General features: G+C 43.0%; 2 protein-coding genes across 6 annotated transcripts in view; both read right to left on the bottom strand.

Moving 5' to 3' along the window:
• Positions 1–12,079, bottom strand: part of LOC117539429 (fer-1-like protein 4) — a 79,465-nt gene extending 67,386 nt beyond the window's left edge. For all 3 annotated transcript variants that reach the window (XM_034205616.1, XM_034205617.1, XM_034205618.1), the window contains exons 1-5: positions 11,847–12,079; positions 10,358–10,413; positions 7,183–7,271; positions 6,922–7,021; positions 6,747–6,841 (exon numbers count right to left, since the gene is read on the bottom strand). In XM_034205616.1, the coding sequence (XP_034061507.1) occupies positions 6,747–6,841; positions 6,922–7,021; positions 7,183–7,271; positions 10,358–10,413; positions 11,847–11,925 (419 nt within the window). In that variant the 5' untranslated portion in view covers positions 11,926–12,079. The remainder of the gene's footprint in view (positions 1–6,746; positions 6,842–6,921; positions 7,022–7,182; positions 7,272–10,357; positions 10,414–11,846) is intronic.
• A 1,309-nt stretch (positions 12,080–13,388) lies between these two features.
• cpne1 (copine I) overlaps positions 13,389–18,709 on the bottom strand; it is a 26,727-nt gene continuing 21,406 nt past the window's right edge. For all 3 annotated transcript variants that reach the window (XM_034205623.1, XM_034205624.1, XM_034205625.1), the window contains exons 14-16: positions 18,431–18,564; positions 18,088–18,324; positions 13,389–15,428 (exon numbers count right to left, since the gene is read on the bottom strand). In XM_034205623.1, coding sequence (XP_034061514.1) covers positions 15,303–15,428; positions 18,088–18,324; positions 18,431–18,564 — 497 coding nt within the window. In that variant the 3' untranslated portion in view covers positions 13,389–15,302. The remainder of the gene's footprint in view (positions 15,429–18,087; positions 18,325–18,430; positions 18,565–18,709) is intronic.

Here is an 18,709-nt window from a genome sequence, read left to right as displayed (position 1 = left end):
AGCTCCTCCCCCCTCCTCACTTCTGTCAAGCGACTTTGTTACCCACTTTGAAAAAAAGGTTAATGATATTCGCTCTTCTTTTTCTGACTCACCTTTACTCACCGCTGGGTCACCAGACCTTCCTTCCACCAACACACTAACCTCCTTTTCCCCTCTCTCTCCAAGTGAGGTTCTTACCCTCATTACCTCTGCCCGCCCTACCACCTGTCCTCTGGACCCTATCCCTTCAAACCTCCTTCAGACTATCGCTCCTGATATTCTACCGTTTCTCACCCATTTCATCAACACTTCTCTAACTTCTGGTCCACTTTCCAAACAGTCTCAAGGAGGCAAGAGTAAACCCTCTCCTAAAGAAACCCACTCTCAACCCGTCTGATGTTATAAACTACAGGCCCTGTCTCTCTCCTCCCGTTCCTGTCTAAATCACTTGAACGCGCTGTCTTTAAACAACTCTCCTGTTATCTCAATCAGAACAACCTTCTGGATCCGCACCAGTCTGGTTTCAAGGCAGGTCACTCCACAGAAACTGCTCTCATTGCTGTCACGGAGGAACTGCACACTGCCAAAACTGCATCCCTCTCCTCTGTCATCATCCTGTTGGACCTGTCTGCTGCATTCGACACGGTGAATCATCAGATCCTCCTTCGCACTCTCCAAAAACTTGGAGTTTCAGGCTCTGCACTTTCCCTCCTCACCTCATACCTGAAAGACCGTACCTACAGGGTGACTTGGAGAGGGTCTGAGTCCGACCCTTGTCAATTAACTACGGGGGTCCCTCAGGGCTCTGTTCTTGGTCCCCTCCTCTTCTCCTTGTACACAAACTCGCTCGGATCAGTCATTAGCCCGCATGGTTTTTCTTACCACTGCTACGCTGACGACACCCAATTAATTCTGTCCTTTCCCCGCTCAGAGACCCAGGTCGTCGCACGCATCTCTGCTTGTCTAGCTGACATCTCTCAGTGGATGTCTGCTCACCACCTCAAGCTCAACCTTGACAAGACTGAGCTGCTCTTCCTCCCGGGAAAAGATTGTCCAACTCTTGACCTGACAATCAACATCGGCACCTCAGTTGTTTCCCCGACTCAGACTGCAAGGAATCTGGGTGTGACCCTAGATAACAACCTGTCCTTCACTGCAAACATCGCTGCTACAACCCGCTGCTGCAGATACACGCTTTACAACATCAGGAAGATACGTCCCCAGCTGACTCAGAAAGCGACTCAGGTTCTGGTCCAGGCTCTCGTCATCTCACGCCTAGACTACTGCAACTCCCTCCTGGCTGGTCTACCTGCATGTGCCATCCGACCTCTGCAGCTCATCCAGAATGCAGCGGCTCGTCTGGTTTTCAACCTTCCTAAATTCTCCCACACCACTCCGCTCCTCCGCTCCCTTCACTGGCTTCCGGTAACTGCTAGAATCCACTTCAAGACACTGGTACTTGCTTACCGTGCTGCGAATGGATCTGGCCCTTCCTACATCCAGGACATGGTTAAACCGTACACCCCAGCGCGTGCACTACGCTCTGCATCAGCCAAACGACTCGTTGCGCCCTCGCTGCGAGGGGGACCCAAGTTCCCATCGGCGAAAACACGTGGGTTTGCTATCCTGGCTCCAAGATGGTGGAATGAGCTCCCCATTGACATCAGGACGGCAGATAGCTTGCACATCTTCCGGCGCAAACTGAAAACTCATCTCTTTCGACTCCACTTCGAGCGTTAGAACGATTAACGAAGCACTTTTATACCAATAAAGGACTGGATTACCTAAAGCCAGTTGAGTAGCACTTGAAATGTTTGGCTCTATGAAACCTGATATACTTATATGATTCTGTTTTCTTCAAGGTTGTGTCTTCCTGGTCGAATGTACTTATTGTAAGTCGCTTTGGACAAAAGCGTCAGCTAAATGCAATGTAATGTAATGTAATGTAATATTTAAAAAAAATGGAGGTGAGGTCCACACACCACTTGTAAAAATAGCACTTTACTCCTGCTTACGCCGTGAGGGTCCGTGTACGTTTTGTTAGTTTGATTTTTTCGTTTTTGATTTAAAACGAAAAACCAAAGCCGTTTTCCCGTCTGTGTTGTCTGAATCAAAAGACGGATAACGAGAAAACCTAATTAAAAAAAGTCTGTACGTTTTGTTAGTTTGATTTAACGTTTGAACCAAAAAAACGAAAATACCAGCCTTTTTTCGTTTTAAATCAAAAACGAAAAAACGGGAAACCAAAGCCGTTTTCTGAATCAAAAAACGGATAACAAGATGACCTAATTAAAAAAACGGTCCGGTTTTGGTTTTTGATAACAACTTCATTCAATTTTCCGTTTTGTATTGAAGAATGAAGAAAAAAAGTCCGGTGGACCGGAAATTAAAGAACATATTTCAAAATAAAAGGCATGTGGATATAATGGCAATGCTGTAAAAGTTCAATCCTGGAACCCATACGTCTGACGACCCTTGGCCCCCCTGCTTCCGGCACCCATGCTGACGAGGATACGTTTATTTCTGCATTCACATGCAGATATGCGTTAGCCCTACAAACCCTGCACCCAGAATGCACATGTTAAAATTATATCACTTAGAAACCTGAGCTTGAACACTTTGTTGTGCACAACAATGGAGGCCAATATTGGAGAGAGAGTTAGAGGAAGAGGTAAATGCAATATACTGTATTATGTCTTCAGTCCCATTCTATGTTCATGACATCTTCACTCTCAGTAAAGTCATTGTGTCTGATACTGTTATGAGTATTGAGAATAAACCTATTTGTGTGTTTCCACATTGCATGTGTTCATTCATAGTCCATATTTACAGCGTGCTACAAATGAAAATGCCTAAAACTTTGACTTGAATGTCTTGTTTATTAATCAGCTAATGGCCAGTGTTTCAATTCAGTTCATGTAAGCCTTACACACACATTCCTCTTTTGAGCGTCTAGTGATTATGGCCTGCATGTCTTTCTGTTCTAACTGAGCTGTCAGCTTCTTAGCAGTTTAGACAAACATCACATTCATAATGTAGAGACTAGTTGGACAAAATAATGCTTAACAACTGTTCCATTACTGTGTGAGCTGTTTTAGGGGTCGACTGTATGATATATCGTTCTCCCGCTTGCTGCTGGGTGCAGGTGAAAGTAGGATGACAGTTCTGTTCACATCGCAGACATTTGTCACAGTTAAATATTGCACGTATGCAACAAACACATGACATTGTTCAATGGTTGTCACACAGCGACAAGCTGGACACTGGATTTGCCAACACAGTACAAACCGGAAGTCAAGGAATAAAGTTATAATAAATAAATAAACGTAGGTGCCGGAAGCAGGGGGGCCAAGGGTCGTCAGACTTCTGGGTCTTTTACAGCATTGCCATTATATCCTCGTATCTTTTATTTTGAAATATGTTCTTTAACTTCCGGTTACCGACAGGCCCGAAGGGCAGCAGCCTCATCCGTGGCCGAGGCAAAGCAGCGGGTGTGGGAGAAGTTCGGAGAAGACATGGAGAAGGACTTTCGGGCGGCACCAAAGTTGTTCTGGAAAACTGTCCGACACCTCAGGAGGGGGAAGCAGGGAACCATCCAAGCTGTGTACAGTAAGGATGGGACGTTGTTGACCTCAACTGATGGAGTGTTAGGGCGTTGGAAGGAACACTTTGAGGAACTCCTGAACCCGACAACTCCGCCCTCTATGTTAGAGGCAGAGCTGGAGTATGACGGGGGATCAACACCAATCTCCCGGGGGGAGGTCACTGAGGTCGTCAAACAACACCCCGGGGGTGGATGAGATCCGCCCGGAAATGCTGAAGGCTCTGGGTGTTGAGGGACTGTCATGGTTGACACGTCTCATCAACGTTGCGTGGAAGTCGGAAACAGTACCGAAGGAGTGGCAGACCGGGGTGGTGGTTCCCCTTTTTAAAAAGGGGGATCAGAGGGTGTGTGCCAATTACAGAGGCATCACACTACTCAGCCTCCCCGGGAAAGTTTACTCTAAGGTACTCGAAAGGAGGGTCAGGCCGATTGTCGAACCTCAGATTGAGGAGGAACAATGCGGATTCCGTCCTGGTCGTGGAACGACGGATCAGCTTTTTACTCTCGCAAGGATCCTGGAGGGGGCCTGGGAGTACGCTTATCCGGTCTACATGTGTTTTGTAGACTTGGAGAAGGCGTATGACCGAGTTCCCAGGGAGTTACTGTGGGAGGTGCTGCGGGAGTATGGGGTGAGGGGGTCTCTACTCAGGGCCATCCAATCTCTGTACTCCCAAAGCGAGAGCTGTGTCCGGGTCCTCGGCAGTAAGTCGGACACATTTCCGGTGAGGGTTGGCCTCCGCCAGGGCTGCGCTTTGTCACCAATCCTGTTTGTAATATACATGGATCGGATTTCGAGGCGTAGTCGTGGGGGAGGGGGGTCTGCAGTTCGGTGGACTAAGGATTGCACCACTGCTTTTTGCAGATGATGTGGTTCTAATGGCTTCATCGGTCTGCGACCTTCAGCACTCACTGGATCGGTTCGCAACCGAGTGTGAAGCGGCTGGGATGAGGATCAGCACCTCCAAATCTGAGGCCATGGTTCTCAGCAGGAAACCGATGGACTGTCCACTTCAAGTAGGGAATGAGTCCTTACCCCAAGTGAAGGAGTTCAAGTATCTCGGGGTCTTGTTCTCGAGTGAGGGAACAATGGAGCGTGAGATGGGCCGGAGAATCGGAGCAGCGGGAGCGGTACTGCAGTCGCTTTACCGCACCGTTGTGACGAAAAGGGAGCTGAGCCAGAAGGCAAAGCTCTCTGTCTACCGGGCCATTTTCGTTCCTACCCTCACCTATGGTCATGAAGGATGGGTCATGACCGAAAGAACGAGATCGCGGATACAAGCGGCCGAGATGGGTTTTCTCCGCAGGGTGGCTGGTGTCTCCCTTAGGGATAAGGTGAGAAGTTCGGTCATCAGGGAGGGACTCGGAGTTGAGCCGCTCCTCCTTCGCGTCGAAAGGAGCCAGTTGAGGTGGTTCGGGCACCTAGTTAGGATGCCACCTGGGCGCCTCCCTAGGGAGGTGTTCCAGGCACGTCCAGCTGGGAAGAGACCAAGGCCTAGGACCAGGTGGAGGGATTATATCTCTTCGCTGGCCTGGGAGCGCCTTGGGATCCCCCAGTCAGAGCTGGTTGATGTCGCCAGGGAAAAGAAAGTTTGGGGCTCTCTGCTGGAACTGCTACCCCCGCGACCCGACCACGGATAAGCGGGAGAAGATGGATGGATGGATGGAACTTCCGGTCCACCGGACTGCTTTTCTTCATTCTTCAATACAAAACGGAACATTGAATGAAGTTGTTATCAAAAACCAAAATCAGACCGTTTTTTTCTTACACTTACCTTTTTTTAATTAGATTTTCTCGTTATCCGTCTTTTTATTCAGACAACAACAACGGAAAAACGGCTTTGGTTTCCCGTTTTTTCGTTTTAAATCAAAAACGGAAAAAGGCTGGTATTTCCGTTTTTTGGCTTTTGGTTTAAACGAAAAATCAAACTGACAAAAAGTACACGGACCCGTGAGCTGATTACCGAGCCTTCATTGTAACAGTCGCGGGTGCACTGTGTGTGCGTGTGGGGAGTGTTGCAGTAGAAAATTCAACTGTAGCGCTGGTGCATTAATGGGAAACCCTTAATGTTTGAGCATCCTCAAACGTCAAGCTACCCCACAGCACCCCCTAGAGAAAATCTCTGGCGCCGCCACTGCACACACCAGAAGCTATTGTTTGATGCTTTTGTAGAACTTGTCGGCTTCTTGTGGCATTGTGAAGAGATTAATCTTGCCGTTGTGTAGCACTCTGAGTTTGCAGGGGTTGTGTTGGAATACACGGAAGGCGTTGATGTCAACAAACAACTTTGTAACGGTGTTAAATCCCCGTCATGTGTGATGTCACGACGTCTTGATTCACGGTAGACAAACTCCTTCTCCTGAAACTTTAAGAAGCGGACGATGACCGCTCTGTGTTGGTTGGGTTTCCCCGACGCTAGCGTGCGATGAACCCGCTCCAGAGTGAGAGCCCTGTCAGGTTCTCCAGCCATCGTGTCAGCATGTCGTTAACGAAGTTCAGGAGTGTTTGTTGGCCCTCGGCTCCTTCTCGTATACCAAACAGTCGCAGATTATTTCTTCTGCACCGGTTCTCCGGGTCGTCTGTCTTTGACTCAAGGTAAGCGATACGTTTGTTAACGGAGTCAAGTGCGGCCTCCATTTTTTCAAGCGTCTTCTCTGCGTGGTGTATGCGGCCTTCGGCCTCGTTAATACGGGTTGAATTGGAAGAAACATACCGTTTTAATTCTGTTACTTTACTCTCCAATGCAACCATTGAGGTTGCCACGACCGTCAGACGTGTGTCAATGTTGTCCAACTTTGTTCCGAAGTCCGCTCAAAACGTCCACTATGTTAGCCATGTTGCTATCTTCTGAGTCGCTCCGTGGACTTGGCGGGGCTGTTTTAATCGACCGACTTCGTCCTTGAGTGAAAATATCGCAAGCCTTGGTCGCAGGAGGATTTGACATATCAAAGCTGATATTGTGTTTAAATATTTTGCCGTGTAGGTAGGGATTTTGATTATGTGTGGTTGTCGGGAGCCTCCCAGCTAAGCTGCCATCTTGGTCTCGTCCACGTGACCCCCCAATAAGAATCATTGTTGATATTGCATTTTAGTTTTAACATTTGTCCACTGAACAGTTTGTGGTTTCCTCCTCCACAGTACAACCAGAGACTCTCTAGAACTTACTCATCCTGGTCTTCAACTTTAATGAAGTCAAGTCCTTCCCAGCTTCCTGCTGTTCCTTCAACTGGATGGTACCGAATATCCAACTCAATATAGATCTACAGAGAGAGAATGAATAAAACCCCAATAATCTCTTGATGTGTGTGTGTGAGTCTGTTTTTGTGTGTGTGTGTCTTACCTCAGTCGGGCTGTAGTTGGAGTCAGTGAGTGGTTCTCGTAGCAACACCCTCCCCGTGCTAACGACATGCTGGAGACTGATGACCAGCTTACCTAGCAATCTTCACACACACACACACACACACACACACACACACACACACACACACACACACACACACACACACACACACTGTAACCGAGATGAACATTGTGTTGTATGTATTTATTTTGGTGCGCATGCCTGTTTGTGTGTGTGTGTGTGTGTGTGTGTGTGTGTTACCTGTTGGAGAAAACTTTACTGCAGTTGTACACACTGATGGACAAAACTTCATCCCTGATCTCTTTCCCATAGTGAGGCCAACGGAAATGCTATACACACAAAAACACACACACGCAAAAACACACACAAAAAAACAGAGTTAACTTTCTTTGTTAAGATTAACCTTTTTCAGCAAAAGGTTACATGACCAATAAGTACACTCGTAAAAAAAATCCTAATCTAAAGTTTAAAATGTACAAGAAAAAAATGTATAGGTAATTATAATAATAGTTACTTGTCAAGAATTTTAAATGTCAAATGTATGACTTTAAAAAATATATTTTCTTATAATTTTACAATACAAGAGAATGCATAGGTTTATTTCGCCCAAATGTACAATTTTAACCACCAACCCTGTGATAATGCCCAAAACATTGAGATATAGCTGCTATGTAAACATGCAAACTTCTCAAGCAAAAAGAAAGAGACTATTTCTGTCTTCACTCTGTATATTTTCCTGTTCAAACTTTAATCACCATGTGCTAGTTTTAGGCACACACACACACACACACACACACACACACACACACACACACACACACACACACACACACACACACACACACACCACACACACACACACACACACACACACACACACACACACACACACACACACACACACTCTGATGGTCACACCTGAAGAACAAACACCAGGCTGACTCAGGAGCTGCAGAGAAGCAAAGCTAAACACAGAAACTCTCTGCTGTCGTCATACGGAGGTTACTGTAAAACATGCCATTGTCTGACCTGAGGGCAAACAGGAAGAGGCTTTACTACTTCAACATGTTCTCTCTTTGCTAAAGCCAAAGGATCAAAGTTAAAAGAACCTCAAACTAAAGACAGTTTTTTTCTGATCACAATGCTGTTAAACTTTATTTACATAAAAGTATGTAATTAATTAGGGGAAAAAACAAATAATAAGTAGAAATACACAATGCAGACAAATTGCCCCCTACTATAAAAATGGTCCTACTATTATTATTTCAATGAAACATTTTAATCATTAACACTTGAGAAGCTTGAACCCTGAGATGTTTTTACTTTCAAGGTAAAACAACGTCAATGTGCAAAATTGTTTATTTTGTATTTATTCATTGATTAATTGTCAGGTTAGGTGGTTTAAGTTATTATAAAAACATCATATTTAGACGGTGTGCTTTGATGCAAAATTGTATAAGTAAACTATGTTATGTTTGGTCTACATGGCTGCAATAACTACAATACCCATGAGCCTCAGTGGCAGTGGCAGAAATAGAAAAACATGTATTACCCATCCAGTTCTCATCTACTCTCTTATTCAATGAAAATAGTGCTAAAATCCCTAACCATTTAATATATATTGCAAGATATTTTTCTGTCCAAAGTGCTTTCCTGAATGTTTTCAATTGAGGTTTACAAACTAAGCTTTGGATGTCTGGCACTATTTCATGAAGTCATCCCCCAATAAAAGCAAAAAGTCAAACAAAAATCAAGCCATTAACTCAAACAAAGTCCTCAGTAGTTGATGGTGGGATTCATTGGATCTGCAATTGCACACAAATATCAGGTTTTACAGAATTAATAGAAATGTAAAACAAAAAAAAGCTGTGCAGTGTCAATCTGATTTACAATCTGAATGTCAACGCTGTTAATGAAGCTCAAACTATTCAGTACAGCTGTGACTATCCGCCATTTCATCTGAGTTGGAAATTCCAAGCAGCATCCATAACATGTCCAACGCTCCCATAGTGCAGTGCATTGTATTTTCTAGATTTGAAAATGTCTGTGTGAAATCTCACTTCAGTGCTTACTTTAGAGCCAACAACTGACAGTCTATGATACATGGAGTAATGAAGGATTGTCATGAAGGACCTTTTCGCTCTCAAATGGCTGTGCTTATTATAGTGGGAGGGAGTTGCAATCCATAGCAAATGTTTATTCTGAGGCAAATGTCTTCCTTTTCATGTGTAGCCATAGTGATACATCCACTGGAGTACATGAACAAAATGTGACTCCAATCTATCAAATCTAATCCATCTAATAATTGAGATTCCACTCTTCATTCCTGCAAAAACATTGTGAGGTAAAAAGGGAGTTTTTGGTTGTTGTTTTATTTCTTCAGTAGCCTCATTGGGCACAGCAAAGTACAATAAAAAAGAATCACATCTTTAGTTGTGTGTGTGATGAAGGAGGGGCAGTGTGTGTGTCTGTGTGTTTGTGTGTACTATAGGAGTGGTGCAGTTTCCTATCAGCTCCATTAAAATAGTTTCAATCTGAAGCAAACAAACAACTGCAGCTACCTGCTGTAACACAGTACACACACACACACGCACACGCACACCTTGGATGTAAAAGTTGTTGGTCGGCAATGCTGTTATGGTTTTCTATCTACTGCTTATTTACTGTAAGTAAGACTTTAAATAATCTCTTTAAATGAATGGACGGTAATGGATTAAAAACAGCAAAAGTCTGACTCAGACAGAAATCTCCCCTCTCAAAGAGGAGAAGATGGAGTTCACTCAGCACCAGAGCAGGCAGGAGATGGTGGCCAGGCATTGAGAGAAGAAAGAAAGAGTCTCAGACCTAACCATGCTGGCAACTCTTGACGACCAGAGGAAAGAATACCAGAGGAAGGTGGACCTGTTGGAGAAGCAGATCCTTCAGAGGGACACTGACATTCTGGATCTCAGTAAGGTCGAGGATGGTCTCTCCATGAAACTCTCAGAGACCACAAACCTGCTGCGGAACAAAGAAGCTGGGATCCTTCAAAGCCTGGCAGGCTAAATTCAAAGGCAAAGGCATTGAAATGACGTTGGTTTTGTGAAATATAATAGGTAATTTCCCTAGTCCCTAACTGAAACCCTATGATGTGAGCTAACCGTCCTCTGATTTCTGACAGTCTGTCGAATGTCCATCGTAAAATAACCTTCATGCATTTAAAGTAACCAGTTAGTTAAACCATGTAGAAATAGACTCCTCTGTTTCTCAGAACAGCAACGCTCTCATTCTGGTGAAGAGCGTCAGATCATATACAAAAACACAATCCTGTATGTATGTGATATTTAGCCATTGACTGAAATCTTTGTGATTTTTTTTAGCCAAAAAAAAGCTAGCCTGCTCCTTGCATCAGATGAGGGATGTTTGTTTTACTGACCTCGTTGAAGATGGCCAAGTTCTCACACTGCAGAGCCTTGGTTTTGTGGGTAAAGCCTGGAGGACAGACAGGAAGACAGACAGACAGTTAACCATTGCAACAGCACTGATGGAGGAAGTACTCAGAGCTAGTTTTGATATCTTTATACTGCTGTGATACAAATCAAGGATTCAAAAGATTGAAAAGGTTTAATGTCATAGACAAATGTCCTGTATATATGATATGAAAGACTTGGGTCACAGGTTCCTTAACAATGCAATTTAAATATATACAAGACATCAAAAAAGAAAATGACTGCAAGCTCAGGCGTTAAGAAGTCTGTGTGGCTTAACCTTGAGTCATATTTTTAACTATGAGAAAATGTATGTTTTGCATTAATGATCTGATACTGCAAAGTTACCAGTATCATTCAAATATTGTGTCTTTGTTTTTTTATGTGTGAAGGGTATTATTTTGAGAAATATTCAAATCAAATACATTCAAAAATCAGGATCAATCTGAATCTAACAATGATACTGTGTCTTACCCTGCCTAGTATTCATTTATTGTGTGAAAATTAAGTTAGACTTTAAGTCTCACTTCAAATTGAGTATTTTTATGGTGTGGTATTTTGTATGTTGAAGAAGAAGACATACTTTATTCATCGACATTTCTTTCCCCATGGTGATTACACACACAGAGGATATACATGCACACACAGAGGATATACATGCACACACACAGAGGATATACATGCACAGAGGATATACATGCACACACAGAGGATATACATGCACACACCACCACATGCAGAGCAGAGAGGCTGCCAGGTACCCAGCACCAAGGGAGCAGTTTGGGCAAGGGCACCTCGGCAGTGGCCTAGGAGGTGAACTGGCCCCTCTCCAGCTACCTGCTCACTCCATATATTTTTTTTTTTAGTCCGATCAGGATGTGAACCGGCAACCCTTCGGTTCCCAGACCAAGTCCCTACAGACTGAGCCACTGCCGCCTCAAAAGGGTAACATCACTGTCCAGAGGGCGATGAAGTACTCAGATCTGTACTTCAGTAAAAGCATTAAAGGTGGGGCTAACTTTTATAACTTAATGTACTCTTTGTGTTTTCTCTGAGGGGATCAATAAAGTTACAACATCATCTACACAGCCAGCTAAAAAAACACCTTAAAACACAGCAAAAATTGCTTAACAAATTACTTCTTCTTTTTTTTTTTTTAAATGGTAGAAGTTAAACAGAAATAACGCTAGAATCAGATAACATCACGGAAGGCTTTGCAATAACAGAAGCAACTGACAGCCTGCTGTATTTCCTCAGGCAGGGTATTTTTTTATTATAATATTACATCATATTTATTAGTTAATATTTTATATTAATAATCTAAACAAGCAAAGTTCAGTTGATGAATTGAGTTGGAGCTGAAGTATAAAAATGAACATGAACTGGAAAAACTCAAGTAAACTGCAATAACCTCAAGAATGAATGTGAGTTACTGACCTCTGAAGCACAGTTCCACCTTTCTGTCAGATCGCCCCGGCAGGTTGGAGATCTTCTTCAGATTCACACTGATGGACATGATGATCCTGTCCGTCTGTACACCTGTCTGTGTTCAGCTGTCTGTCTCTCTACATCGTGTCTCACTGTAGTCGTCTCCTCTGCTCTCTTCGACTGTTGGAAACTAACTGCTGTGTGTGTTTTCTAACAAGGTTATAGGAGGTACCTGAGAGAGTGTGTGTGTGTGTCTGTTAGGGCAGGTCTTCTAATGTTTGAGAAAGCAAATAGAGTTGCTCAACTAGTTTCCTTCTCAGAAAATACACACACTGAAACACACACTTAGCCCAATCACCTCAGTATAACAATATGAAAACTACTCTTTACCCAAATCAGATGTTATCAAAGTATTTCATTAAAGTTATTCATTTATAAATGAAGTCGTGTGTTTGTGTGATGTACTGACTGCTGTTTCTCTGGAGGGAAATCGAGCTAGAAGCAAGAAAAGGACAAGAAAACACAAAGTACAACAAACTTTACTTTAACCTGGGGACATCATGAGCCCAACATTTTAGTTTTCCACATATCTATCAAATCTGGAAGCCATATCTGGGACAGTTATATCTTGTAGGCTGTAGAGAAGAAGCAACGGTCTTGTAGTTAAATCAAATTAAAGCATTAATTGTCCCTGGTGTTACAGTAAAGTATGATTTAATATAACATGAAGTTGTTTGTTGCTGTAGGACAGATGGGAAAAGTGTTGAAATTATCAACTTAATACCAATAAAATAATGTAACATATAATCCATTACCAGTAAAATCCTGTTTGTAAAGTCTTATAAAGTAAAATATTGATCCAAAATGTGCTTGATGTAAAAGTACTTGCTTCGTTCCTGTGAGTGTGTGACTGATCATTATTATGCAATTCATTAATATAATGTATTTTGGCTATAAATGTTTTTTTAATTGCCACTTAAAGGTGGGGTAGGTAGTTTTGGAGAAACCAGCTCGAGTGCGATAGAATTTGAAAATACACAGCCGGAAAAAATCTGCCACTTCCTTACAGAGCCCCTCCTCCAACACACACGAACGCGCACATGACCAATGAGGGCACGAGATAAGTTTGTGCCCAGATGGAAGGCTGACAGGCAGGTAGGCCATCCAGTTACTTTAGCCGGGGGCGGCTCAAATGATTGGTTGTACTTTTTACAGTACTACGGCTTCCACAGATGACGATTTATGTATTTATTGTCAAAGCACTTAAGATATTCATTGCTATCGGGATGTTAAGAGCATTCCATGGAATATAACAAAAAGTGTATCTCGAGCCGGTTTCTCAAACGTACCTACCCCACCTTTAATTAAAAATCAACACGATTACACATCGAATATAATATAAATATCAATTAAAAAAACATTTGTCCACCTGTTTTCACAGAAAAAAGTACTAAAGAAAATGTATCCTGAATCTTTCTCTCCTGGTTATGACTGAATCACAATCATTATTTATTTTTCTCACTTTCCTCCTGAAACAAAGTAAATACATTCTTTTCCCAAATATGTTTTTATTATTGTTTTCTACCAGGCAGTGCTCATACAGACATGATATAGAGTAACTGGTTATACTGGTTTTAGTTATACTGGTTGGTTTAAGCAGTTGTGTGAATAAGTGAGCGGTGGGGCTGGTGGTCACATGATGATGTGGATCAACAAGGATGTAAACAGAAAAATAAACGTTTAACAGATACAAAAAATGATATAAAAAGTATTCACAGTGAGCCGTGCAGCAAAGAAAAGGCAGCCTTGTAATTCTCTCTGATTTCTATAATGATTGCTTTCACTTTATTCCATCAACAGTCTGGTTAAAATGAAAACTCCATGATGTTGGCCAAAGTTTCTACCATTAGAAACCTCTTTCACCAATTTAAACCAAACATGTGAAAACAAAGGTTCCCTTCAAATAGAAACAGAAATTAAACAAGTCACTGGCAATGTAGAAGAATACAAAAAGACGTCATGGCAGCCTGACGGGGACAAACTTCAAGTTACAGAATCCGCTGCAGTTTGGCAAATGACATTAAACACACACTCTGACATCATGGTCCACTTCATTAGATATTTCAAGTTCTATTCCGACTGTTTCAATTCTCAAATGTTACAATTTAAAACCTTATTATGTTGTCATCATGGGAAAACTGAAACCAATTTGATCCAAACTGCCGACACTGATGGCACCTCAGACGCTTCTGCCTCGAGCTTTTTGACAAATGTTTGACAAAAACATTCTTCTCTCACTTCCTTAACTAACCAGCTATTATCCCACATCTTTTGATTTAAATGAAGAATAAATCTTGTGGCTTAAGTTGAAAAAAGTATCAGCGCAACAAATATACAAAATCACTTTAATAAAATGGACCCTGAAGAAAAACAGCAAACATGTCTAAGTGAAGTTTCTGTAGAGGAAGCGTTGGCAAAAAACGATTTAGTTGGCAATGTAACATTAACTGCGGTTTTTCTGCAGTGAACATGAGTTTTGACACAATTTGACAATAGAAGTGTGCATGTTTTTAGAAGAATACTTTTGGTTAATAAGCAGATCAGATTCAGTCAGACTCTCAGTGTGATGCTCAGGTCCCATGCTCACAAAGGAAGGAACCAAAACATGAAGAGGACAGCACTTTTGTTATTACCTGGTCCAAATGCCATGGTAGCATAAATGGTGCTGGAAGAAGCAACCAAAGGATTTGTGGAAACTCTTCCCATTACAGAAAAAGAGCCCCGTTAATCGATGAGGCAAAGAAGGCGGAGAGGGAGAGTTTTCAATTCCTTTGTTGTGTGTGCATTCCAACAATAAAACCCTACGTGGGAAAGAGTTGTTTACACTTTAAAATGCGCCTTTATGGTACATTCACAATTTGGAGCCAAGATGGTGGCACTGAGAGTCGTGACAGAACAGTCTGGAAGCAATAAAGCTGAAGCGCTAAAACTACAGTAAGGCAATAGTAAGGTTTTATATTAAGGCTGTATTAGTAAAGCTATGATAACAAATATTATCATTCATGATAACATTTCCCAGCATTGAGTGCAAGAGCAAAGTGCTAAGTATCGATACCTGAAGCTAATCAGGCTTCGTGATTGTTAAACACAAGCGAGTTAACACGTGATTTGCATAGAGTGTGCAAGCAGCAGAGGGAATCAAAGTCAATCATCTATTCTAAATTACATCATCATTACACCTATGAAGAGAAAAGTATGAAAAAATATAATTGTTTAACTGGGGAACAACTGCTGTGGCATTCTGATTGGCTGACAGCTGAATGCTTCGTTATGATTGGCTAGCAACACATTAGGTTGGACCCTGAAGAGTGGTGTGACCCTGGAATGAGATGAGGGTGGGCCTTCAGCTTTAAAGGTGGGTGTGGGGAGTGCAGGGGTGGCGTTGAGGCTTTGAGGCTGCCAGGTTTAGGATTTGGGGGCCGCAGCTTTGGCTGGGGGTTTAGGGGGGTCGAAGCCTCTCATTTTGAAATAAGAAACCAGCTGGTTAGGAACCTCAGCGAGGACAGACTGAGCCAGAGACGCCGGTGGAGCCTGCAGAGAGACAGAGAGATGTCAGAGGAAGTGCTAATAAGTCTGTCTTAAATCAACAGGTTCCAGATGATCATTGAAGCAACTGTAACAGTTCTTCCTGTTCTGGTTGGAGTTTACCAATGTGCTTCCAATAGGTTCACTTCAGTTCATCTATTTGTCCCATTCGGATACATTTGACTTAAACATAAACAATATGACACGTATATTAATACAACAATAAAACGAGACCTCAGCAACACATCCAACTCAAACTCCAGAGTGTCCACAGTGAATACAGAGAGCAACACGACGATCCCAGTTTGAAAACTTGCTTTTTAAATGTTGCCGTTGTTTTTTAATTGACTGTCTGTCTAATCTTTATATTTTCTCAGACACAGCTAGAATGCAAAAAGGTGACGGTTAGTTCCTTCGCTTTCATTGTTCTCAGTAGTTTTGGTCACAAAGGGCTAACAGATACTGATACACAACAGATTAAAGATCAAATGCAAAGCTTCCAAATATGCTACATTTTTATAGAAATGTTGTTTTTAAGACTGCCTGTAATTAAAAAAAAAATTAAATCGAGATAATACACCCAAAAAAAAGCTTTTTATTGATCCAAAACTCGACCCAAAGCCGTCTGAATTTCTGACATGTAATTCCCAGCAGCCTCCGCGTGCGTGACGTAATAGTGGCCAAACAGTCTCTGGACCAAATATCCCGACTCGGCAGTCTCGGTCACATGTTTTTCGAAAATAAAACTGAATGAACATGGGTTATTGTTGAGCTTTTTGTTGTACGAACGGTGCGGGATCTGGGAGAGTTTTACATGCATTTCCCAAAGACCAAATCATCCGCAAAAAATGGAGTTTTTTAGTGAATCGTGTTGGATGGCAACCGACAAGATGGAGCAAGTTGTGTTCTGACCACTTCGCGTGTGATGCATACGACGTTGATCCTGCTATCATGAAGTCTGTTGGTGGAGAAGCATTAATAGCACGTCGGAGGCTGAAACCCGGAGCCGTCCCTTCCATATTTCAGCACAAGAAACCACTGAAAGAACGAAAGAGCCGGGCAATGCAGAAACGCCAAAGAATTGAGGTAAACAACTTTTGATTAGATTTCAAAGCGCACGGAGCACAGCAGATAACGCAGATAACGGAATTGCAGTTGTATTGCTTATAGTGGTGGGCACCGTTAGATTCTGTGTCTTTACGATCATAAACAATGTGTTGGATGTGGAGCTAGGATAAGTAATAAGGGCGCTAGGAGTGATAGGTTAGCATTTTTCGCTCGGGGCTAATTCACTGTTAGCATTGTAGTTTATCTGCAGCTCATTCATCGCTCCTCCACTCATAACGGAACATGTCGAACGTCCTACAGTCGGTGATGCGGACTTCTTCTCCCATCTCTTCCTTCACTTTCCCATAGTTGTGGCAGCACTTGTTTTCTCGTCTTGTAGGCATGGTCTGGCAGTTTCCACATCTACACCAATTCTCAGCACCCTCGGCCTCTTCCTCAGATGGCGAACTTGAATCATCGCCATCAGCACTTTCATCGGTGATATCAGGTGACGTTTCCTTGTATTTCCTCTTCGACATCAGAGGCTCGTATAGATATTGTTGGATGTCGACAACATACTCCAGATATTGGGTGGCCTCCGACTCAGAATCAGACATGATAGACGAAACTAAGTTGTACTATCGGCGGAAGCCGCTGCGAGCATTTTTCGCTCGGGGCTAATTCAGAGGCTCACTCAGAGCGCCTGGACTTTATTTTTCTAAACCTCTCTAAAAAGGTCAAATTTCACTTGTTTTGCATCAATCTTGATACAGGGTACTTATTATATGTTATAGTTTGGATTCCTAAAGCTTTTAGTCTATAGTCGACTCAGAATAAGACATGATAGACGAAACTAGTTGTACTATCGGCGGAAGCCGCTGTGATTGATAAGCCAGGTGGAAATATGTTTGGCACATCTGACGTCACGCGCCGCCATCTTGCGGCGGAGAAAATAAATCGTCGGACTTGGTTTTGGGGGTTGAACAAAATTAATATTGCGCATTGCCAGACTCATATTATCTCCGATTTTAATACTGCAATATCTTAGATAGTGTTGTAGCTATATGATTTCGATTGTACTGGCAATTATACAAAAAGCTTTGCATTTGATCTTTAAGTCCGCTAGACAAATAATACCGTTAAATGTACATGAAACAAAACTTGAATATTGTCGGAGATAATAAAGTCATACATTTGCCAGAACCCAAGCCAGAGATTTAGATCATAACTTGTTGGCAAGACAAACCACTGGACCATTTTTATTTTTGTTTAAATCAAAAACTAAAACAACACTTTCTGTGTATTACACCTGCCTATATCATCTGACTTGTTTTTTCCCCTACCCGTTGAGAGGGCCAGCAATCATTGTTTTCCTTTGGTCGACAATACTCGCGTGCATTACACTCTTGAGCAGGGTATCACATTCAAGCCACAATTAATGAAAGTGTCTATTTCATTTTTACCCAGCTGGAGGCAGAAGAAAAGTTAGCAGGGGGAAAGACCTCTAGAGCTACAGACCAGAAGTGCCACAAAGGATGAATCCTTGTGGTTGCTGCTTTGTTGTTGTTTATTTCTTGAGTAACAGTCCAACACAACACACACACACACACACACTTACATCTTTGAAGTTTCTGAAGGGGACAAACTGGACGATGTCCCTGGCGACGGCCTCCCCCACCGTGGACCTCAGCACGCCGTCGTCCCCGTCCAGCAGCTCCATGGCCTTGAAGTCAGCCGGGCCCACCCCCACGATGATGACGGACAGGGGCAGCCGCGACGCCCGCACGATGGCGTCCTTCGTCTGGTCGAAGTCAGTGATCTCACCGTCAGTGAGGATGAGGAGGACGAAGTATTGCTGCAGAGAGATACAGACGGAGATGAGTGTGTGTGTGTGTGTGTGTGTGTGTGTGTGTGTGTGTGTGTGTGTGTGTGTGTGTGTGTGTGTGTGTGTGTGTCCTCACAGCGGCGTTGTTGCTCTGCGCTGCTTGGGAGGCGATGCCAGCGACGTGGTTGATGAGGGGGGAGAAGTTTGTGGGTCCAGAGAGTCTCAGCTGAGGCAGGACCATCCTGTAGGCCTCCACGATGCCCTGGACACCTGGCACAGAAGAAGTTTAACAGAGAGGAAAATATTTAGTCATATGTCGAGCAGCTGAGACGATCTAGGGAAATATAGAAACAGTAAATCAGGTTATCAAGTTGGGGTTGATGACAGGAATTCTCTGTAGTTCTTGTCAAACTCT

Source organism: Gymnodraco acuticeps, unplaced genomic scaffold (assembly GCF_902827175.1).
Source record: "Gymnodraco acuticeps unplaced genomic scaffold, fGymAcu1.1, whole genome shotgun sequence".
Lineage (NCBI taxonomy): Eukaryota > Metazoa > Chordata > Actinopteri > Perciformes > Bathydraconidae > Gymnodraco > Gymnodraco acuticeps.
The sequence above is the reverse complement of the archived record's forward strand: the minus strand, read 5'-3'. Positions and strand labels throughout refer to the sequence as shown.